We start from the raw sequence: 24,871 nt of genomic DNA on the forward strand, positions 1-24,871 counted from the left end.
ACAGTTGCAGTCACCTACCTTACAAAGACAACTTCCATCCTCGTTACATTGGCAGACGCCTTCCTTATCACACCTTGCTTTAACCAAGTCACTGCCCGAGTAATTACAGTTGCACCTCCGACACCTCGGGTACCCAAAGTACCCATGGTCGCAACGATCACAATTAAACCCGGCGAAACCAAGGCGACAGCTGCACTCTCCAGTGGCAAGATCACACTGCATCCGAAGACTGCCAGAATTGGAACAGTTACACGCCTAAAACCCGAACACAGCTTCAACCGAATTACCAAAAACCCCCCACCCACCTTGCATCCCTTGTTCGGCTCGTAACCCCAAGCGTTGATTGTGCACAGTTGACAGTACTCCCCATAGCTGTACGCGGGACAAATGCATCTACCGGTATCAGGATCGCAGATATGTCCTCGTTTATTGCAAGGTTCACATTCTGCAAAAGATTTATTACTGGTCTCGGATGGAAAGTCGATGGGTAGGTACCTTTACAACCGGACGACGAAAATCCGAAGTAATTCGGCAGGCAATTGTTACACTGAGTACCGCCTATTCCGGGCTTGCAGTTACATTGGCCGGTTCTTTCGTTGCACGCGCTGCCGTAGGAGCCGTCGATGTCGCATTCGCACTTTGTACATCCTGCTATGTGTTCCCAGTAGCCGTCCTGTGAAAATAACATCGTTATTTATTACTAATAGATTTTCTTTGTTAGATTGATATGTGAAACAAGTGACTGGGGTAGAGTAACAATAATCTGATAGTTATGGCACTGCCTATGGAGAGTTCGCCAGATCCTCCTTACAATCAGAAAGGTTTTCAGATTTATTCATAGGGTCGTGATTCAAGGCTTCCATTTTCCAGTTTTATCTTAGTGGAATCAAATTTGAAGCTTGTAGAATGTAGGGGCAAGTTTTGGGGATGCCAAATCCAGCGTCAAGGTTTCTGCATTAGAATCTACTAGTGATTCAATCTATATACTTCAAGCTCGGGCGCCATGTTTAGGGTTCCATTCTTAAGCGGCCATTTAAACTTGAAGTTTGAAGTATAATCGGCAAATTCGGTTTTCAGATTTATTCTCATAGTCGGATGATTCAAATTTAAAGCCTAAAGTTTCCAACTTTGAGAATCTGGATTCAAGTTTAAATTTGAAGCTCTTACGTTGCCCAGCTAATAACGTGGTTAAAATATTAAATTCCAGGGTTCAAACTTACAGATTAAAATTTCATTCGTATTTTCGTCACCTATGCTTGTAGTCCAGCTTTTAATTTCAGACCCTACTCTCTACTGGATTGCATTGCTCACTTAGCCAGTCACAATGCCCACTCGGCCCGCAAAAATAAATCATCAGTGTCCCGTGAGGGCATAATACAGTGTTTTCTCCATTATGTCAGGACTTTATCACTGCATCTTGTGATGTGCCCCAGTAAGAGTTGCAGAAGAAGAAAGAAGGAATCAAAAAATTGATGTTGCGAAAGGAGTGCTTCCATCTTCCCAGATGGGCACTTGAAGTTACCTTAGGGCCTTAGGGATATCATAGTAATTCAGTAAGGCTTTCAGATCTATTCCAGCAGTACCTTCTTCAAAGTTACCAGGTCCATTTTTTGCAAAGTATGAAATAAGCATAAGCAGCACACTCTATGATTGATAGTCGACCATCACATTATCTTGAATGAATAAGTTAGATCAGAAATGGTAATGAAAACGAGATTCCATACGAATTACTCACTCGACAGTAGGTAAGGTAATAATAGTCGCTCGCTACACATAAAGGAACTCGAGCGTTTTATATAACTCATAATAATGACTATTTACGTACCTGACACCTGTCACAAGTTCTTCCAACGTAGTGCTGTTTGCAGCGGCATTGACCCGTCGTAATGTCACACGTCGATAATTCCGAGCCTCTCAGATTACAATTGCAACCTGGAAAAAAGCAGGGATTTAGATAAAAACGCCAAGGCCGCGAATGAGTCAAGCGCTTAAGTAATCATTCTAGAGGTCGTTGGGCACGCAGCTCTTTTTTTTTGCACGGTCGCCATTTATTGTGTTAAAAGGCACATGTTACGCGGCACGCGCGCTTTTTTCCCCCATCATTCCTAGAACCCGCCAACGCCTCGGAATTAATTTTAATTATGCAGGTCGCTACTTGGACGAAGTCAAGATTCGTAGGTCCGCCGGCGGGCCGTTTGTTTTTCACCTGACAAGGATCTGCCAGGATTGACAAATATGGTTAAGTATCTCTACGGTCGCCCCATATTTGGTAAAGTGGGACGGTTTGTGTGGGATTCGCGACAGTAAAATATAGATCGCTAATTGTTTTACGGGGGGGAAAAAACGCCACCCGACTTTTTTGGACCAGGATGCCAAAAAACGGCACCAGTTCAATAATTAATTACCAATTTGTAAGAGGCAATCAACTTAATGTCGCCTCAAGCGAGCAAAGATATTAATTACGTGGGTGAGCGTATTATAAGGAATTAATTTTTCTAAGTTGATACTGAGAAGCCGACTAAATGAATGTTTGGGACCCATTGCCATCCAAATAAATGTTATTGAACGTATGGTATTAGACAAATGTGGTAAAAATCAATTATGTTAGATTGTTAGAATGCTACTCACTTCAATTACATTGAATAATAGCTATTTATTATACAAGGCGATAAAGGGATGTTTTAACCATCGAGTGAATTAACTTTCACAAGATAGTTAGTTTCAATTTATCGTCGTGTATAATACAAAACTTTATTTTATAGCAGAAGCCACAGAAATTATTATAAAACTTCTGTCAATTTTGTAGGTATTTAATTTAGACGTTAAAAATAACAAATTAGGTTCTTCCGTCGTTTCCATGGGAACAATATGATATTCTGTTCTGAACTTCGGTTTATATTGTGCCCCGCGTCCCACTTTTAATAAGAATACCAGATGTCATTAGAATGCACAATGATTTGTTTCACTTTATGATTATGTATTTTTATTTCCAAACGTACCTTGTCTTGGCCTCCTAGATACATACCAAGACTCAAATTTTTTTGCTGTACCACTCTAGCAAAACCCACTATTCTTAAAAGCCCTTAAAAGCCGTGAAAATACCATGGTCTCCATATTTCCAGTTCTCTTTGAAATAAAGTGAACTGTAACAGTCCGCATCACCTGCTAATTCATTTAGCCGCGTCGTTAATTCCGATACTGAAAATTGACCGTGTGGATCTTCCTCAAGCTTTCTGCATAGCCTCTCAAAGGCAAACTGCTTGGTTTCATCAACAGATTGTGCAGGAGCCATAGAAGAATGTTTGAATAAAGAGCGAACGAGAACGTTGTGCTAAATTTTTTGCGATTTTTTCCTTTGAATTGTGCGGAAGAAATTTGTCTAAGTTGAAAAAGAGACAAGGTTTCAAGAACATTTCACCAAACAAATATGACACATAATAAGTTCAAGTTTTTCTTTTGCCGATTGTAAGAGCAGTGAGCTTTCGAAATCTTCTCCCACGTTTGTCAATGGATTGTTTGTTCCAGTGTTTGGCGCCTCCTTGTCTGGCGTTGGTTTTAAATTACACGCCGGAAATCGGTCGTGTTAAGTTACTTTTGCAACTCTGCAAATTAAGCACAGTTTGGTAAAACTACACAACAAGACGAGGACACACCGTTAAAACTCTTTTACACGGGAATATTGTATGCGAGATACAGTCTGTCGGTCAATATACACATCACACACTTAAAGCATCATAAACTGCTCTTGCGCAGTGAGGTACTTTTTCGGCGAGTGCTAATTAAAAAGTATCCTCGTGTAAACTGTCCCATGACTCAATAGCCCATCAGTCCTCCAAAGTCATAAAATTGCCTAACGACTGGGACTAGAGACCGTAATTTAGTATGTGTGTGTATCGGAGATGCCGGTCTGCGGGCGACATGAATCCCCTTGTAAAAGCAGTTTTTATGTCCACAAATCTAAGACAATTTGAAGAATTAAACAATTCGTAGAGGAGATATTGAAGTGAGCTCTATGTCAGTGTAAATTTATCCTTCTACATTTTGTCTAGTATACTCGGAATTTTACAGTCTTGTAATGGCGTCATTTTTGTCTATCCTTGTTTAACTAATGTAAAATGACAAAACAAAAAATTTTGCCGAAATGTTGTTGTCGTGGCTAAATTTTACCTGAAATGCTTGTCAAGTGATTGTCAGTTTTGAAGTTTTGAAAACGCCAAAGCGTCAAAACATGCCGCCAAAAAACCCTCATCGATTTAACGAACAAACACAGTTATAATTCTAAATGTGTTGGCTTTCTTTCAAATTGAACAGGAACAAGTTCGGAATGACATACCACTAGACATCAACAATGTTATACAGCGAACTGCACAAGCAACGAAAGTCAGCCCAACAACCATTTCAAATTTGAGAAGAAATGGTGTAAAATCCGACAAAGATTACGCATCTAATGTCTCTACCAAGCAAAAGATTAACAAGACGAAAATCACAGAATATTTGAAGAATAAAATTCGGGATACAATCTATTATATGTACTCCCAAAAGGAATATGTTACACTGGCAACTATTAGACAAAAATTTCTGGAGAAAAACGAATATTTTCAATTTTCCATTGATTCATTGAGAAAGTGGATCAAAAGTATGGGTTTTAAATGGAAGAAGTCCAATAACAGAAAATATCTTATGGATTTACCGGATATTGTCCACAAACGAATAAAATTCTTAAGGGAGTACATTGAAAACAAAAATTTGGGACATGAGGGTTATACTCCGGTTTTTATGGATGAAACCTGGATATTTAGTAAGGGATCATTTCGAAACAGCTGGCAAGATGATACTAAGCACACGGAATCAATTAAACCCAATGAAGGTAAAATAAGATATTATAATACCTTTTCAATATTATTAAAAGAGATATTCTTTAGGTCATCGATACATTATTGTCCACGCTGGGACGAACGATGGCTTTATTGGTGGGGCAAGTTTGATTTTTAAAAGTGGAAAAAAAACAGGGGACTATCATGATAATATGAACAGGGGTAATTTTGAAAATTGGTTCAAGACTCAACTGGTGCCAAATCTTCCTGAAAAATCTTTAATTATTATGGACAACGCAAGCTACCATTCTGGCCTTTTAGAGAAAATTCCCACCAAATCATGGACAAAACAAAGAATGATAGAATGGTTAGGGGAAAAAAATATCGGCTATCCAGAAAAGGCAATGAAGGATCAAATATGGAGCATTGTCAGCGCAAACTGCCCCAAAGAGAAAAAGTACTACCTTGATGAATATGTTAAGCCTTTAGGACATAAAATTTTACGGTTACCGCCATACCACTGCCAATTTAATGCGATTGAAATGGTGTGGTCTCAGTGTAAACGAAAATACGATCAGTACATTGCAAATTTTAAGGGATCACCACAAGAGGTTTTGGCAACATGGGAAAGGGTTATCGGGGAGATTTCTAGGGATAATTGGGAGAAATACGTAAACCATACGGACAAAGTAATACAAGAGGCTTGGGGAGCAGTACAAGTTTGTGATGCTTCTGACATCCCACCTCTTGTTATCACTACAGACGCAGATGACGACCTTACTGACGACGAATACTTTGATTTTGACTCTGACGATACGGACGAGGGCGACTAATTTTCTTCTAATACTGTGACCATTACAATCGCAATAAATTGGCATTGGTATATTTTTGTTTTACGATTTTGATTTTCCAACTATTCATCAAGGTAGTGCAATTTTTTCTTGTGTAGATGTGGTTTCGATAGTGGTTCTTTGAATTTTTATGTACTCCTCTGCTAATTATGTTTTGGGTCTTTTCGGGAGTATTGATTCCTAAATAATATTCTGTGATTTTCGTTTTGTTAATCTTTATTTATTTAAAAACAAAAATATGTTAATATTACTTATATGTTAGTTGAGCAAGTTATTAAAATAATTAGTGAGTAAATGACCTTTTTTGAAATACTAACATTTTATCCATCGCGGTTTCGCTCGCAAAAAATATGAACTATTCGCATTTTTTAACTGTTAAAAATTTATTTTCGATACCTTCAGTCGTTTAGGCTGTGCGTTGATATCTCAGTCGGTCAGTCAGTTAATTAGGACTTCTTCTTTTATTAAGACCTATAGATTTCTTGTGGAAATTGACTTAATTATTATCAAAAAATGCTAAAATATTATGTACACCACTGTATAGTAAAAGTCATGCAGGTAATTAGACACCAGTAGTCAGTTACTTAGCAACAAATAAATTTAATAGGACATACGTTTTTTCCCACGAAAATGACGTCATTACACGACTGTAAAATTCCGAGTTTACCTACTTTAAACAAATTTGTGGAAGGAAAACGTTAACGATTCAGGGCACCATTCCAGAAATTTCTCCATTTCTTGGATGGGGAGACATTGACACAAACTCTAAAAACATCAAATACTTCCACATTTCACAGAAGGGGGAACAATGTCCTAAAAACCGTACGACCCTTTCTTTGGCTGTAAACTTTCATTCTTTCTTTTCCGTAAGCTTTAAAAAAAGGCTGTTAAAAACCAAAATAAATGACATCGGGAATATACAAACTAAATTGCAAAGGTTGTAATGAAGTAAAAAGATCGCTCAAAATTCGACTAAAGGGCACATGACTACCCTTAAAAACACAATAGCTGGGATAATTATAAACCAATAAACATTCCGGCCGGCGATCGTTTTGTGACGCACAAAAAGATTTCTCAGCAGCAAAACAAAGGCCCAAGATTAAAAAAATGATAAATAATTCAGAACACCCTCTGGCTACACTTAAAACCCTCTAAAATGTCTTATTTATCACAAATTTCAATTTAATACACAATCTTTAAGAGAGCGCCAACAGATACTTTAGCAGATAATCCCGCATGCATAAGGTAAGCTTTTTACTATGCAAATCATAGGGTATGAGTTTATGTAAATCGCAGGGTTTGATTTAATTTCACGTAACTACCCTGTCGTTACGTACTCCTTTTTTTTTGTCATAAGTTGGGAAAGTGTAAATTTCAACGATTACACCTACACGCTCGATCTTGTATATTGAATTTCTACAACTTGTTAATTTATACAAAGTATTATTGAAGCCTCAAGGTGTACGCAATTAAAGGATTTATAAAATTCAAATTAAGAAGTAAAGATCAACGCACCGCGTAGGGTATTCTATATTAAAACAATTTTTACCGTTAAATGTTAATTAATTAATAAATAAATGGTAATGAGAAGGATTTTATGGCGCTTTAAGAATGCATAGTTTACGCATGGTCTCGAGAATTTTCATTACTTTTTTTGGCGATTAACACTATGAGTAGGAAGGTGCCTTGTCATTCCTTGTTTAAGGAAAACTTAAACTTCCGCCCGGATTCGTTGAAAGACTCGTTGCATAATTTTATGGGACTGCTGTAATATATTTATTTATATTTATCCAGCATCTTCCTCATCCATGAAAAATAAAGAGCGATGACAGAATCAGATATGATTGCTTTTCTTCATCGAGTTAACAGTAGAATTGGAAAGAAAACCCAATGATTCGACGCATTATATTAATCCTGCGTGCTCGAAGAGTTTAAAAAAGCTGAAGCTTATGTTGTAATAACGCAAGTTCAGTCGAGAAGCGACTACGCCATAACTCAAAACCTAAAATCTAAACTCCCGCCAAAACTAACTGAAACTTCAGTGATTTTCTACTACAACTTGATTGCTTTTAATCACCGGTTGATATGAAAAAGGCGTTTGAAGTTAATCGGCGGTCTATGGAAGATGCGAACGGTGGCCCTTCCCCTTTTGAGTACATAACGCGGTCGATGCTAGTCACCGGCTGATACTAAAAAGGCGTTCGAAGTTAATCGGTGGTCGATAACAAAGAAGCGGCCTATGGAAGATGCGACAGGTGCCCCGAGTTTCCCTTCTCGGTGTTTGAAACGGAGAAGCCGATTCTTGCTAGATGCAAAATGCAACAGTCCCTACGACGTTTTTCTTTCCTAAGTCGTTCAGGTTACTGTATGCGCTTCCAAAAGTAGTTTTTTTAAAGTGTATTCACATGTAACATAGAAATGTCGCTCATTTTGTGTATAAGTCGAACTAAACTTAATATTGTATTGAATGTTTAAAACAAAGACTTAGTTTAGCTGCAGAGCAGGGAAATGCCGCTTGTATTTTAGGCACTCTACCACCGCAGATAATATTTGATGAAATTTTTTATAATTTAAGTGTACGGTAATTTTTTTATGTTTTTAAACAATTTTATTTATAATGTAAACCTAATTAATATATTAAATAATTGTGTGTGCAAAAAAAAATTGTATTGTACCTATTATACCACTTCTATTAGAACAACTGTCTTAATATACCCATTAAACCCAGCAAATTTGAATTTAGTAGACGAAGAAGTTAACTTAACCTCTTACAAAAATTAGCTGTCACTTCTCAAGATTTCAGTTTCATCAACTTGAATGACGAGACATAAGTAACATAACCTTAGATTCTGACGAAATGAAGTGAACGTTTAATTAAGATGCACAACATTTCGGACTTCTCCCGCAAATTTTGTTGTTGAAAACGGTGCCATCTAGCAATAGAGAGAATTTTGGAAAGAACAAAATTCCATTTATGCGATGGTTTTGTCCGCTTGTTTCTTGTTTAACTCGAGAACGAAAAGAGATGTCAAACCTTACGCCATTCGATTTCTACGACTTTACGGATTGAACATGAGCCGGATTAAAAGTCTGGTTTTTGTATGCGAGCCGAGTGGTAAAAAATTCTTCTGCTGAAAATCATATGCGTTTCTTCCTATCTTGTCTAAGTCGAATCGGAGAGAATGATTATCATTCGTATAACCTGTCAGTTCTGAATTCGCATTGGTGGCAACCATACTGTGGAGGCCCGAGGGTTTCCCCTTTTGTTTTATCTCGAAAACCAATTGTGCTATCTTTCAACAAATGAATCATCAATTACTAATTATTAAAAGATTATTTATGACAATATAAAAACAAATTCAACAAATGTTTTGCGCCCCCAAAAAAAGACTTATCATACAAGCTGATAGTAAAAATGGTACTTAATTGAAATTCAAAGTCTCCTTTCAGCGAGTTTTAAAACTACAACTAAAAAATGTGGAAAAGTTCCACTCTAGACAACCACCTACATAAAGTTCCACTCTAACTACGTACACAAAATCTTCAAAATACCCTAAATTGTACGAACAAACACCCTGTAATTACTAATCTAAAAACTCCACCCTTAAGTAGAATCCCTCCTTAACTGCTAATTTACAATTTAGACAATTTTAGACAAAGGCCCTGCCAATTCAAATTTATAATCTGAAGCACCTAGGGCCGGTTGCACAAAGGCAGTTTAAACCTCGTTTAGATTATTGCAATGGATTAAGAGATGATTAATCCACTGGTTAATTCAAAGCGAGGTTTAAACTGGCTTTGTGCAACCGGCCCCTAAGGATTTTCGGTATAAGAAGCCACCCATCCATCAAGTGCTAACGGCCTCTTGAAGAGGACCGACGAGCGGATTGTGGGCAGGCCACTCTACTGCCTTTCGGGTTAGAAAAAAGGCCCTAAACGATCCTAAGATTTCCCAAGACGCAGCCGTTTTCAAAATGTCTACTATCAAGGGCGCTTTTTAGTGTAAAAACGGGAAAAAAAAATATTCTAAAACCAGGAGTGTAGCAAAATGGGTTACAGAAGGATAAAAAACAAAATGCAAATGTGGATTTTGTTTCCAGCGAGGCACTTTGACTGTGGATGTTACGTCTGGATCTATAGAAAGTAATTTGTTTTCTAAAAAAGTTTTAGTTCTTTCAGGGGGGTTTAAAAATAATTCTAATTTCTCTTTAAATAATTAAATTAATTCATATTTTTTAACTTTTTTATTTTAATAATTTCATTTGAACCATATAATATTAACCGAAGGAGCAAGTGTTAAGCCAGATATTTTCTTTAAAAAAATCTACCCCCCTCCCCCGTTACGTGCCTGATTAAAACTCTAATCAAACCTAGAATCAAACTATAGCTTAATGTTTTAAAGAAAATACTTAAATCTCTTTAAAATGTAAGTTTTATTTTCTAAACCTTGGCAAGCCTTCTAAATTTTAATCAATCTGTCTTTTGGTACACTCTCATTTGAACTCTTTTACAATTTCATTTGTACCTAACTTTCTTTCGTTCATTTTAAGCAATACTAATGTAGGTATACACTGCTGTCCATTTAGAAGTAGACATAGGGATTTGCGAGTATTATTTTTTCCCGATGTCTACTTTTCAATGACAAAATCTCTTCTAAAGGACGCCTAATTTTATGCAACCAAAATAACTCATTCTGCCATTGTGAATTTTACAGTTATTGCATTTGCATTCCAAACACTTAATGCAAACATATATTTCTGTCAATAGCCTAGCTTTTTTGATAGGTTGGCTGGTAGGTAGGTACTTCTGAAAGCAACAGTAGAGAGTAGTATGGTCTTAAGTTACGATGAAGAGATATTTCTATTTCCCTTAAATTTCTTATGGGATTCTCTTCCACAAAAATTAAAATGTTCAGTTTCATATCCTTCGTTAAAACTGAGGGTGGCTTATGTACATCGCATTTAAACAACCACTAAGTTTAAAGTGACAATTTTTCTTATTGTCTGAACACAAGGTATACGCCTTTCTACATATTTCACAGAAAATAACGCTCCTTAACCTGTTACCGGCACTATCAACTTTTTCTTCAGGTGAACGAATGAAAATACAAATATAGAAGCCAAAGAAATAACATTCAAATTAATTATTATGACAGCCAGATCTTCATTATTGTTTTAAAAAGTTATTTTGGTTGCATAAAATAAGGTGCCCTTCAGAGGAGATGTTGTCATTGGAAAAGTAGAGATAAGGAAAAACAATGCACGCAAATCCCTATGTCTACTTCTAAATGAATATCACTGTATATTTTTAAAATTTTAGTGGAAACTATTTGTTTTATCCAATAATTGGTTATTAAATATCAAATACGTTACATTGAACTACATCGTTTTATGCTTCGGAATTATTATTATTTATTATTTATTATCCCTCTCTTGTTCTGGGCCCTCAACAGGCTTGCGTCCAATTAGAAAGTGACCCGCATAATGCTATTTGGAGGTGCCTCTGCAGAAGGTCTAAGTTGTTTTATACTACTCCGGAATTTACCTTACGAATTAGGAAAACTGCAGGAAAACCTAATTCAGAGTAGCCGGCAGAATGCTCGAAACTGGTCTAAGGCAATTCCCATATCTGCCACAGATGAAAAATTCACCTCAACCCAGGTTCGAACACCCGACCTCCGGATTTATAACTCAACGCCATTGAGCCATAATGCCGGATGGGCTAATCAAACAAATTGAAAAAAGTGGCAGACTCGCCGATTATAAGACATTTAAGATGGTCAGAGGCTGCTCTGAGGCAAGAACAGTCCTTTTTTGGCAAATGACGCGATCATACTTGCGGGTGAGCAGTAAAAATAATCTAAATTGCGAGACGACGCGACGGTACGTTTTATAATAACTTGACTTTTCGCCAAAACAATCTGTTGCGAGATTAATCGCAGGCGCTGGCTTGTAGTCAATTTTCCGGATGTTTAATAATACAATAATACTTATATATTGCCCCATCATGTCTTACAACATATAAATAACATAAAATTAGTGTTTACGGAATCAGAAACATATGTTCTGCTTTGAGGCAATTTATAAAACTCGTTCAGGGTAAAATAACATCATTACTTTACCATGTTGATGCTCAGACAAGACGGAAACACTCGATGGGGGTGGGAAAAGAAGCCCTCTACCAACTTTCTGAGTAACTTTTGAAACAAGATAGTTCTTCACTCATATTTATACGTTGTTAGCCATTTTTATTCATTACCTAGTTATTTGATACAACTATTCTGTTGACAGTCGATTTCATTTTGATGTTCTCATGGTGTAGTATTTATATATTTGCATTTATCCCGTATCTTTCATCAAATAATTTACTTAAACATTGCTCCATCTCTGTGGTCACTGCTGATGATTATGCACATAGCCCATTGATCACAAAACGATTGTGACTGTTAAAAAACAACCTTTACTATTGCGGAAAGTTAGAATACCAAACCTTCTCGCGTCTTCGCGTTTTTCTTTACAGTTTTATTTACTGTTTAACACCTCTCCGATCGCCTTTTTAATCAAGTTAGCCTACAAAATAATTACAGCTCGCTATAAAAAAGTCCATCCATTGGGCAGACCCTATTAGTTACCTAAACGATATATACGATGTCCGCGTTTTAATTTAAAATTCAAAGAGATCCCATAATTGAAACCGTCCCACCTTCATTAATTTTTTCCGCTCTCAAGTTTAAGGGGCCCCTTTTCACGATTCAAATACAAAACGAAACTGATTGAAATTTTTAATGTGGTGTGTAAACGTGGTAGGTACGAATCCTTTTATGGCGAGCTTTCGATTAGTCAACACCAAAAGGGGGGAAAAAAAACTATTTCTGGCCACTTGGTACGCATCATCCAGATCGTGTTTTTATTCGAAATTGAATTAGCATAAGCTTTTTGCGCTCGGTGCGTTAACCTAATCACGGATACGTGGCCTCCACTTTAAACAAACGCGCTCGGCGCTATAAAAATTATAAATAAAAAACGCATGCCCTGCGTCTGTGTGTTCCATACGCGCACGTATTTATTTTTTCAGATTTATTATGGCTAAGAAATTGTATTTGGGCCAGGGCCGCGTACGTGCCGGAATTACGCAAACATTTCAATTTAAGCGAGGGAATGCGCGCTTCAGAGAAAAAAGCTGATCAAAGTGACATATATGTAAATGTAAAAGAAGCGGACATATATATAGAAAATTTTTGTCTGCCGGTTCCAGTAGTCTAATTGAATTTTTCGCGCGCAGAGTTTCCTTCTCAACTTAGCACCATGAATAAATAACATATCGCGCGCGCGGGTTTAACATACCAATACAAGAAGAAATTGTAACTGACGATCTAACGGTAAAAAATTGGCAAGACGCATTGAAAGACCCCGACATCTCTGAATATTGCATCAAACGTTTCCATTTACATTATTTGTAACGGGTGCCGCTTTTGATGCCGATATAAATCTGAATATCTGTTTGATTTTTTATTTCGTTATTAAATGTTGACTTCCCCATTGATCTACACATTCGCTTTAGGTGGAATTGCAAATTACTTTTTTGGCACAAGATAATTTGCAAACATAATCGATATTAAAGTTGGGTCAATGTGCACGGAAGGTTCAAAATGTTTCATTTGCTAGCTGTCCCAAAAGTCAATGGGTCAAATTCAATGACCCCGTACGGATACGCTTTGTTACCGTTTTCATTATTTTATCGCGTTGTAGGTATAACCCAAAAATGCCATCGGGTTTACCAAGAAAAAGTAAGCAACTTATTCATTATTTTCAACGAGAAAGAGATCAGCAGCAGTAACAGAGGCGAGTGGTTACCTTAGTAATATAACAATTCGTATACGTAACAATTTCATTTCACAAAAAGTCTCTGTTGCATTAAATATTAGCCTGATTCGGACAAACCTTTAGAAAGCCCTAAAAAAACAAGGCAATGTAAGAAACCCGTTAGTGATGTTGATGGTCCCACACCAGCAGCGATTCGAAACTCCATCTATAATTAACGTTTTTATTTTATAGCAACACTTCTATGCCTTTTCAAAGATCCAAAAGAGAAAGATGGGTCCAAAAGTTCCTTATGAAAAGTTAAGTTGCGCATATTGGTTTCCAGTATCAAAAAGATAATCCAAGAAAAGGTTTAAGGCAGGGGTTCCCAACCTTTTAGCAACTGCGTACCACATGAAAATGTTTAAAGATTTTGGCGTACCACCATCTTACATTTTTATTACGGCTGACGCGCATACAGAGGTTCTTACACGTAATCGCTTGCTTTACCCACGCAACGCGTACCACTTATAACGTTCTCGCGTACCACCGGTGGTACGCGTACCACCGGTTGGGAACCCCTGGTTTAAGGTATTAACAAAATCGGTTCTGAAGGGAGCCTAATTTTATGAATCCAAAATAACTTTTTAAAACAAATTAACACCTGGCTGGCATATTAATTCAGTAGTTTGATTATTGAATATTGTTGCTTTGACTTAACAGAAAATAAATCTCTTACGCTCTTTAAACTGTTACCGGTAATTGACAATATCAACTTTTTCTTCCGTCGAATACTCAAAAACGAAACTGAGAATACGGAAGCCAGAGCAACAATATTGAAATTAATTAATGCGACAGCCAGATCTTTATTTGTTTTAAGAATTTATTTTGGTTGCATAAAATTAGGCGCTCTTCAGAAGAGATTTTGTCATTTAAAAGTAGACATAGGGAAAAACAATATACATAAAGCCCTGTGTTGGCTAATCTAGTTGCCAGTGCATAAATGTAAAACATTTGATTTTGAAACTTTTCCTGTACAAATTTATGTAAAAGTATAGTGTATATGATAGTCATTATTTTTCTTTTTGTCCCCTCATTCCGTAAAAATCCAATATGGCGCCCATAAGAAATAAGAGAAGTAGCCTGTAGTTACAAAAAAATGTAGTTATTTTCCTGGTGAGGGGACTTTAATTTTCAGAAAAAGGGCGGGGGGGGGGGGATTCGAATATGGCCCCATGGGAACATTTTACTTCGCACTTTAAAAACTGTAAAAACATAGAAGTCTTTTGCGCAAAATAAGATGCTAAAATAAATCTTTTTCTTGGTCAGTAGCTGGCAATAAAATTCAAAATAAATAGAGGGGGGGGGGCACTTCAAAGATGACCCCACGTACAGTAAAATTTTATTTTGGTAAAGGAATTATGATCTTAGGAGTCTTAGATGCTACACACTGTATATGATTTTTTATAAATTTAGCGTAGCGTTCACCAGTTTTGTCCTCGGTTATCCTTTTTGTGCAAAAAGGGATGCTAAAATACTCGTAAATGTGTCCTAACTTGATCAAGGATTTTATTCAATGCTAAAAAATGAATTTATCTTTCTAAGGAAACTTTCAGGGGGGAGGCACTTCGAAGATGGTCCCACGTGCATTAAAACTCTGCTTCGTACTTACATATAAGATTTTAGAACCATAAAAATATGTAGATTGCACCAGAATCTCAGTGGAGTTCCGAATCGCTGCTGGTGTGCGACCATCAACATCGCTAACGCTAACATTTGTACGTTGGGCTGAAATGAAAAATAACATTTTCGTAGATTGACCGGCCAAAAATTTTGGACCATCTACTTTTTTTAGGGGGAACTTGCATAAAACTAACAAGAAAAGATGATCCATGTGAACTAAATATCATTCATTGTACCGTGATTATTAACGATCCTCGAAATTGTTTATAATTTTGTACGAAAATAAATAGCGGGTTATTTACGACAGCTTACTTGCCTAGAACGCGCCACTTTCAGGGGATGATTTATTGGGGTTTAATTGCACCTGCGTAAGCCGAGTGTGTAGCGGTCATTTCTTTTGTGAGCTGCGACTACCAGTTCCCTAAACTTATATTTCAATGTTATTTAATTAATTTATATACAGGGCGTTCCATTTATCTTGATACAGTCGATTATTGCGGAAACTAGTGGGGATATAACAAAAAAGATTTATATATGGACGAGCCCATTTAATAATACTATGCACATTTTCACATATCTGCTAATGGTCAAGTGTTGGGCCACTAATTTTTTCAAATAGCAACCTATACTTTTTATTTCACATCGGAAAATATAATTTCGTGGGAAACTTACTGTTTTTTGGAGACACTCTTCTAAAAGCAGGATCTTAGGTAGGTGGTAAAACATTAAAAAAATCCAACATTAAAGTAACTATAACGCGAGTCCCTTAATTACACTTTCAAAGGGCCTGGCATCAGAATTAAAATAAGGGTCAAGAAGGGTAAAAAAACACGTTTATGGTTACTTCAACATCTTCATCTGAAGAAACAGTACATGGGCGCAAATTTCTCTCAGAAGGAGCAAAAAAGGCCGTTTTTTTGAATATCAAAGTAATTTTTTTGGTTGAATTAAAATTAAACCGTTGGAGAAACCGTGATACAATCTAATAGTGCAGGGAAATAATTATTATGTTAGAGCAAATATTAAATTGACATTTTAATAGGTTTAAATGAGTAGAATAAATCTCTCTTTAACAGTAAGAGTGCTTAAAGTGATCGGTTTAGCAGCAAGGATAGAGAAAGAGAAACAAATGATTGTGCATTCTAATGACATCTGTCATTCTTATGAGACGCGGAGCCCGAAATGAATTTCAGAACAGAAAACAATATTGCTTCCGTGGAATCGACGTGAAACCTAAGCTTTTCATGTCTAAATTTCAGAAATGTCAGAAGCTTCTGCTATAAAATGAAGGGAAGGGATAATGGGAAACTAACCACTAACTATTGTTTAAAACTTAAAGAGTTATCTGGAATCTCTGTCACATTGACATAATGAAGTAATCTCAAGAATGAAATTAAGAATGAATATGTAGTTGTAGGATAAACGAGTCGATATGTTAAAGCAAATATTTACCTACGCGATAGTGTTAATAAAGACGATATATTCCATGTGTGATTTCAGATGGAGAAAATGCAAATCGATTAGGCAAGAGTAGAGAGGCCTTATTTTAAATATATTTTGTTATACAACGCATTATAATGATAAAAGCTATAAATATTCATTATAGGATACCCAAAATATGCCGTTTACAGAAGCTTTTGATTGATGTACACTTGTCGGTTCTTAAAATTGCTTCTCGAGTTAAAATATTGAATTTAATTAAGCAATTTATACAAAGGCTTTGATGTACGGTACAGTAATTATAGTGTGCACGTTTTTTTCGTACTGATAATTACACTATTATGTATGCATATCAGATTGAAACGCAGAGGTACCGAGCGCGGGATTGTAAATATTTGTGGATATTTTACTTGTCAGTCGTAATATACTGCCAAAGTGCAGGCGTTACAGAAGAAAGGTGTTTCCATCTTCCACTTTGACCGGTGCCATGGGCATATTTCGTGTGTGTTGTGTTCCGAATGATATAGACAGTGGAAACACTAAACCAAAATGGAATAGAATCGAAATTCTTCCCACTCACAAAGTGTTTCAGAAAACCACCACCACCATCAAGTCGGCTATTTACTGATTTTGATACCCACATATTTAAAGAAGATAACCCAAATACGAAATTGTTTAGATCATACACACTCAAGCCTGTTATCGCTTAAATACTTTTCTTTGATATCTCCAAAATTGCCACACAAAATAGGCGCTAGAATTAGAGTTCATTGAGTACCACAGAGCGCGATGGCTAACGGCTATATTCCCAATCGCTCATTTCACACGAGAGTGCATGAGTGCCTCGTCACGATCGAAACCTTAAATCTCAATTAAAATTAAGTAAATATTCCCAATTTAACACTAGCTTCACTGCGAACTCTCCAATTAGCGACTTATGTATGCATGCAGCTGGTTATGCTATATCAATATTAGCCAATTAACGTCAAACCGGTATATACCCATACGTTCAAAACTTATGTCAGCGATGATAGCAATATAAAACTAACTGTTCCATTATAGTTTTGATAAACCCGATAAAGGTTTTTATTATAAACTAAATCAAGTACTAATTGGCTCCTTAGTTTGTTATGAAAAAATAGACAAGTTGTCCGATTGAGTAATTCTTTACTATCGACGCCTACAAGACAAGCGCGCGTTGTGGGTGACAGGCCTATTTCGCTTACATAAGTAACGTCATATCTACAAATTGATGATATTGACGTTCTTAACGGTTCTCTAATAACTACAAAACGAATATATTGTAAAATCGGAGAACCTATTTGACCGATGATAAACGGTACCTACCTATCTTAAGTATCTAGCCGGTAGAATGCATATTACAGTGTCGCTCTGGAGCTTTAGCGGAGGAGGTTGTAAAAAGCTTGAAATGTCCATAATTCTCTTCATTATAGACCATTGACACGCTTACGGGAATTTTAATGCACGATTGCCTTCGGGAAAAAGGCCAAACCTTACTGCATGCTAAGCGTTTCATAATTTAATCTGGTACAAGTATGTACACCAGTTCTGTAGTTGTCAAATAGGCGAGTCGATAAAATGCTGAATATATCTTGGGCTTGGTTCTATAGCGATCCAACCCAATTTTCAGTTTGAGTACGGAAATCTACATGAGACATATTATCATGCGTAAAAAGCATAAAAGCACGTTGGATAAAACGAGTCAAAAAAAGGATAAGAATTAAATAGCACCATAACGATTATAGAAAAGATGGATTGGTAACCAAAAAATAACTTTGCAACCATGGCAGCCCAAGTAACGATGGTAAAGAATTTCAAAATATTTTGAAAATTATAACTTTGGCACTAAAGGCCTCTTTTCTAAAGGATTTTTGTTATAACTTACCAATGAAAAGTATCATCTCAAAACTTCACCCTGTGTAGGAACGCCACCGTTCAATTTTTCAGTTTTCTTCACTGAAAAATAAAAGACACCGTTCCCGACATAAACACACGATGCTCTCACGTTTAAATAATGACAACAACTAAGTACACGATTGACCCGCGCCGATCGTTAGTCACCCTCATAATCGGTGATAAGGTGACACATAGGCAGGGTAGTATTTAGACCAGTAACTTAGTATACAATTTTCCTAAAAATAAAATTTGCATTGTTCATTGAATAAAGGTTTAGTTTGTGTCACACTGTAGCGTTTAAATTCGAATTAAAAGTTAATGTTAGACCATTGGCCGTCGCACCACATTTTAAAATCAGATATTAATATTATGTACTAACTAATTGAATTGAACTGCACCAAAATTTCTCGGGAAAAGACCTTTTTTATTAATTTTGGTGCGTAAAATCCAAAACAATTCGTACTTTTTCGATCAGACCTCTCAATCAAAAGTTATAGACTAGAAACCAATTTCGAAAGAAAATTCAAAGGGCTGTAACTTTTGAACTAGTAGCCCAATCTTGGAACTGTTTGAAATTATGGATTCTACAGGCCACATTCTATAAGAAAATTTTTTTTCCGGGTCGATCTGGGACAATTTTTTTTTCGGGCCTCAAAAAAAGACAGTGTATATACACTTCCTTTTTTACCAAAAATCGACTGCACCAAAATTTCTCGGGAAAACACTTTTTCTTATTAATTTTGGTGCGTAGAATCCAAAACAATTCGTACTTTTTCGATCAGACCTCTCAATCAAAAGTTATAGACTAGAAACCAATTTCGAATAAAAATTCAAAGGGCTGTAACTTTTGAACTAGTAGCCCAATCTTGGCCATTACGTATGTAATATCGTAATTATCTCGGTAAATATCGGATGTATACCAAATTTTCCTATATGAAAGTTATTTAACATTTTATTTCCCATAATAAGGCAGCATTCAGTTGTTTTTATTTCAAAAAACAAAGAGTAACAAAAAAACAATTGAATTTTATTTAAAAAATTCTATTGTTTTTCTATACACATTTGTTTTGGGAAATAAAAACAATGGAATGCTGCCTTATTATATGGAAAATAATGCTAAACAACTTTCATATAGGCAAATTTTGTATACATTCAATATTTACAGAGATATATACTATATTCCATACATAATGGGCACCCTGTATATCCAAAACCTAATAAGACAGAAACATCAGATCAGGAGACTGTCGCAACGAATCCGACAACCTCATCGGTATTTATCGAAATTTATGGAAATGGAAACAGTGACTTCACCTACTCCATTGATGAATGTGTAACCCAACACCCACCCTTAAACACAAATAACGTCCAAACAACAACACTAGGAGAAATAGCAACAATAATCCAACCCCTACCTCATAAAAAAAGCTCCCCAGCTTATTATACCTCATCTCCCTATTTAATGCCTTCCTAAGAAATGTAAAAACATAACAATCGTATCGCCCTATAAGCATCCTCTGCACTCTATCGAAACTACTTGAAAACATTATCTATAGCCGATTACAACACTCCATACGTCCACCATACCAGTTTGGCGTTAGACCCAAATATTCAACATACCGTATTGTTCCATGATAGTGCTCAGGCTTCTGACACAACTGCCTCCTCCACAAAATGACTCAGCCAAAAAGTCCAGGGTACATCATCAATATAACTTTGAGTTCCCTTACTGTAGAACGTTTGCAAGCAAAGTAAATGCAGCCACTTCAGAAACCAAGGGCATTAAAGCAGGGGTGCCTCAAGGATCTGTTCTCGGTCCTTTGTTGTTTAATATAGTTATACTATGCATGCTATTCCTTTTCCTCCAGTATGTTCGCTGGCAATGTTTGCTGTGTTGAGAATAGGATGGAAGATCGAACGTGTCATCTGAATCTCAATATTCGACAATGACAATGAGGTTGGGGGGGGGGGTTAAGCTTTCCGGCGCCACAGCCCCCCTCCCCTCCCTGTATAGTCCCGACAGACTTTTTCTTGTTCCCATGGGTAAAAAGGGAGCTGAAAGGAAAGCATCTGCAGACCCTGGATCACATTAAAAAAAAACCACGACGAAGTGCCTTAACATCACTCCCAAAAGAGAGCTCCAGAGGGTCTACGGTGCATGGAACACATGTTGGCAAAGATATATAGACGCAGGAGGAGAGTATTTTGAAGAGTATTACATTTTTGATCAATAAATCTACTTTTTTGAAAATAGGCTTTTTACTGAAATTTTCGTCAACGGTTCTTTAAAGTACTCGTAATATTTTTACTGCATATGACATTGAATTCAAGTTTTTGTTGAAGTTTCTTGACAGTACTGGGCAATGAGCACGAAAACATTTCCCACATACCCATTCATCCCGAAATCTTCCTGAATTCCCTCATATCTTCTTCAGTTTACATCTGCTAGGATTTCCATAGATTACTCGGGATAGCTCAACAACCATAACACATACAGGACTACCCGACATTTTAGGCAGATTAGATTTTTGAATATTTTACATGAACCTACTAAATCTTTTATTCTTCCAAATCTTGACTAACTCTTCTGAATCATTTGAATCTACTCCCTCTGGATGTTCTGTGTTCTGTTTCTCAATCTACTAACATTCACAATCCCCTCTGAATCCTGTGAATCTTCTGAACATTATTTCATTGACAAGTGCAGAAGCAATAGCGGGGGTGAAAAGGGAGAAAGAAATCCACTCTCAAATATCCGTTGAATCTGTTGATGGGCAACGACAATGAACGAATCACTTGAGCTTGGATTGAGAACATCCGAATCATCCGAATTTTTTGAACGATTTACGGAAGTTTTGGAATACCTACAATTTTAATCTTTGGAATGCTCCGTACCGAAGTTTTTTGAATCCTCTTATGGATTTTTGAAATCTTCTGAATTCCCTGCGCATCCTTTTTGTAAAGCTTCTGTAACTCTCTCTTCAACTTCATGAATCTTCTAGGCTTTCTAAACCTTCTGAATTTTTCAAATGTTCTACCTACTTTCAAAATATTGAAATTTTCTAAATTTCTTGATTGCTCTTATCGTCTAGGACCTTCTCCCCTACCGAATGAATTGGTTAAGTATGTATTTTGAATTATTCATCGTCTGAATCTGATAAATCCTCTGATCCTGTTCAGTATTTTGAATTATCTGAATCTGCAAAGTCTGCCTTTTTTTAAATTTTCTGAATCCCTTCCGAATCCCGTGGATCTTCCGAACGTCTAAATGTACTGGAGTATTAATTGAAAACGGTACTGCAGAAGTAATAGTGAGAGGAGAGAGAACATCCCAAATCTCCAGGGTTTCTTTTTTTTCTGTATGCGGTTTTCATTGAACTATGGTGGTATGATGATATGGGGAGGAAAATTGTTGAACCTCTCGAACTTGAATTTTCCCTCTGAACATGCGAATTTTCCTGACTCGGTAGAACCTTCTGAATTCTCTGTGAATATTCTATAAAGTACCTGGGAATCCTCCCTGAATTTTCGAAAATCGTCTACAAAATCCTCCGAACTCTGTGAACGTTTAGGAGTTCTTTTCTGAATTTTTCAAATGTTCTGAATCTCCTAAATGAAATCAAAACTTTGAATGCCTGGATGAATTTTCCGAATTTTCTAAACCTTTGCGATCTTTGTAATCTTCTAAATTGTTTGAATTTCGGTGACAAGAAAAATCTTTGTGACTGAGTGGGCGTTTATGGTATGTGCGAATTTTTCCAAAACAACTACAAACGCCTTGCTCTGGAGCAATTCGATTAATTTGAAATTGAAAACGACTGAAAATACCCCAAAAGGTAAAATATAATACGTAATTAAGGAAATGTTAAGCATGTTTCATTTCACTTGGGAAAAAACATCTCAGAATCGAAAAAAGAAGTGAAATGACTCAGACACAAATTAATGATTAAGTGCTTTTTATTACAAAGCAAACAAGGTCGTCTGTGTTTTTATTTATTTTCGTGCGATTGAGCCATCATTTTTATTTTAAGTACGTTAAATACGAACTTGTGCCCGATGTCTCCAATCTTATGTGAGGCTTTCACGCTTTTTGCCGCTTTAATGGAAGCACTCAAGATTTTTTTTCGGGTTTTCAATCATAGCCGGCAAACAGAAACGGGCTAATTAAAAATTCCCTCACAATCTCGAGCAGTTTTTGGACAATGTCAATGCACCTCTCGATCGAACCGATTTTAGCTAAAGAACCCAAAGAAAACTCACCCCTTCAGTCATTGTTTTTGGATTAATTCAGGTGTCCATTAGGTTTAATTGGGTAAATGGACTGGAGCCTAGCTCTAATTTTGTCAAAAAACGCACTTGATAAATGTATCTAAGTTTGATACAGGCGCATACTCATGTACAATTAAGCATTAATCGTTTGTAAAAGGAATAGAAGGAAATCGGAGTTGTCGGCGTGATTTAAGTATAGCATTTGGTTGTAGAAATGTTTTCCAAATGTTGTGTGTCATGCTGTGTAATTGTTGAACCGTACAACATTACAAGACACACCACACCATCCATAATATTTCCTGGTTAGTATTAATTTATTGTGATTGCCTATCGACATAGTTACTCTATGCTATCGATTATGTATGCGTACTTCTCATGTAGCATAATGCAGAAAAACATACACACGATTGGATATCCAATAACATACGGTGCCATTACCGTCCATTATATGATTTGATGCAGATTCTTAGCAAAATGGTCAACGGGATGATTTTGTGGAAGCACTGCAATGAGGCGATGTAAAATTACAGGATTTTCAAGCACCCACACATACCTGTCATTCACAAATAGTTCAACAGTTTATTGTCTTCTCAGTCTACACCACAATCAGCCAAATCGGGCACAATTATATCATATTACACGCCTACTGAGAAGCACAGCCGTTTAACATACGAAGAGTTCCCAATAAGGTAATCTGTCACTGGCGAATTAAGCCAAAAATAATTTTTTCGCCGATATGGCAATGAATCAATCCGAAAGGTATACGAGTCCTTGAATCTCCTTTTTGGTACAATTTTTCCCAATAATGTCACTACAGGTGCCTTTCCTATTAAAATAAGAGCGCGCCCACACCATTTTACAATCTGAAAAGTTCCGCGAGCGAAACAATTTTTACGCATCATCGCAACTAGGACACCAAGTTCGAAATAAATTAATTTCTTTTCACAATGTCTGTTAGATAATTAGATAAGTCTAATTACGTCAACAAATTTAATGAAAACCATGTAACCTTTCATGTGGATGTAACGCTAATTGGAGAGCGAGCACAAATTACAACGGCCGCTTTGATATACACGCTCGCATTATTGACGCGATTTCTCTGTACCAAGAGCGAGAGGTAATAAATAAAATGGCTCTATTTATTTGTGTAACCTACAATTTAGAGATGCGAGGTTTTCTAGACGTATTGACCTCAAAAGCCATATGCCATTCGATAAATAAATTAAAAGCGAAAGCAAATAAACGTCTTCGCGGTCACTACCATTACAAACACCTGGAAGCGGTATTGTGAGTCATTATGGGTTCGATGATTCCATTTGATTATAACAGTGCTGGCAATTAATCATTCGCAGCATTGAATTAAGATGAAACTAATGAACTTGTGGCAGATTCAATCAATATTTATTTAATAGAGAATGTATCTCTAAAGTATTAAAAAGCTCGACTTGCAATTGTAACACACCTAAATTTTGGCCACCCTTTGAAATAGCTTCATTTTCTAACCACAATCCAAAATTCCTAAATAATCAACTTACTAACTGTTCAGTTTTTGGGAGACTTACCCCAATTTACCTTAGAAATCGTAAATCTCTCGCTTCCATCCCTAAGATTTGATGGTATCCATACCAAAGCTAATCGGCACCTTAGAAATCGTAAATCAACTGTGCTTCAACCCTTAATATTTGATGGTCTCCATTCAAAACTATACTCCACAGCCATACCACTCCAGTTTTTAGCGCATTTCCACAAAAATTAAAAAAAAATGCGCTATTGTGGCCACTTTGTCCGTCCGTCCGCCCGCCCGTCCGTCCGCCCGTCTGTCCGTCCGCTCGTTTTGCGACGCTACTAGTTCTTTATCTTAAGAGCTATTGTTCTACTTCTTTCGCTATTTGGCTCGTTCTGGTGTCGAGGCTTGCACCAAGGAAGGAATTTTTTCTGCGTTTATTGCTAAAAAAGTTATTGTAAAAAAACCAACAAACCGTTTTTACATGTTCCATAATTTTACACTTTTGCCGTTTATTAACCATCCAAGAGATCATTTATAATTTTGTATTGTTGTCTGTCGTCTGTCTGTTGGTCTGTCCGTCTGTTTCTTTGC

The 24,871-nt window shown here is 36.6% G+C and overlaps 2 protein-coding genes across 2 annotated transcripts in view; one reads left to right on the forward strand and one right to left on the reverse strand.

The window, feature by feature from the left end:
• LOC116173566 (laminin subunit alpha-1-like) overlaps positions 1-24,871 on the reverse strand; it is a 57,875-nt gene that overhangs the window by 15,060 nt on the left and 17,944 nt on the right. The window contains exons 2-5 of the mRNA XM_031491094.1: positions 1,826-1,932; positions 496-673; positions 306-445; positions 19-255 (exon numbers count right to left, since the gene is read on the reverse strand). Coding sequence (XP_031346954.1) covers positions 19-255; positions 306-445; positions 496-673; positions 1,826-1,932 — 662 coding nt within the window. The remainder of the gene's footprint in view (positions 1-18; positions 256-305; positions 446-495; positions 674-1,825; positions 1,933-24,871) is intronic.
• On the forward strand, positions 4,586-5,951 carry LOC116173572. The gene is made up of 2 exons (XM_031491108.1): positions 4,586-4,867; positions 4,923-5,951. Exons 1-2 carry the CDS (start codon positions 4,639-4,641, stop codon positions 5,645-5,647), a joined length of 954 nt encoding a protein of 317 aa, XP_031346968.1. The 5' UTR covers positions 4,586-4,638; the 3' UTR covers positions 5,648-5,951.

The sequence above is a fragment of the Photinus pyralis genome, unplaced genomic scaffold (assembly GCF_008802855.1).
Source record: "Photinus pyralis isolate 1611_PpyrPB1 unplaced genomic scaffold, Ppyr1.3 Ppyr1.4_LG1, whole genome shotgun sequence".
Classification (NCBI taxonomy): Eukaryota; Metazoa; Arthropoda; class Insecta; order Coleoptera; family Lampyridae; genus Photinus; species Photinus pyralis.

Excerpts from the sequence above, each read along its gene's own strand:
- LOC116173572 (XM_031491108.1), top strand. The coding sequence starts at position 4,639 with ATGGGTTTTAAATGGAAGAAGTCCAATAACAGAAAATATCTTATGGAT. Across the intron at positions 4,868-4,922 it reads ATCAATTAAACCCAATGAAG|GTCATCGATACATTATTGTC; the intron begins GTAAAATAAGAT and ends GATATTCTTTAG.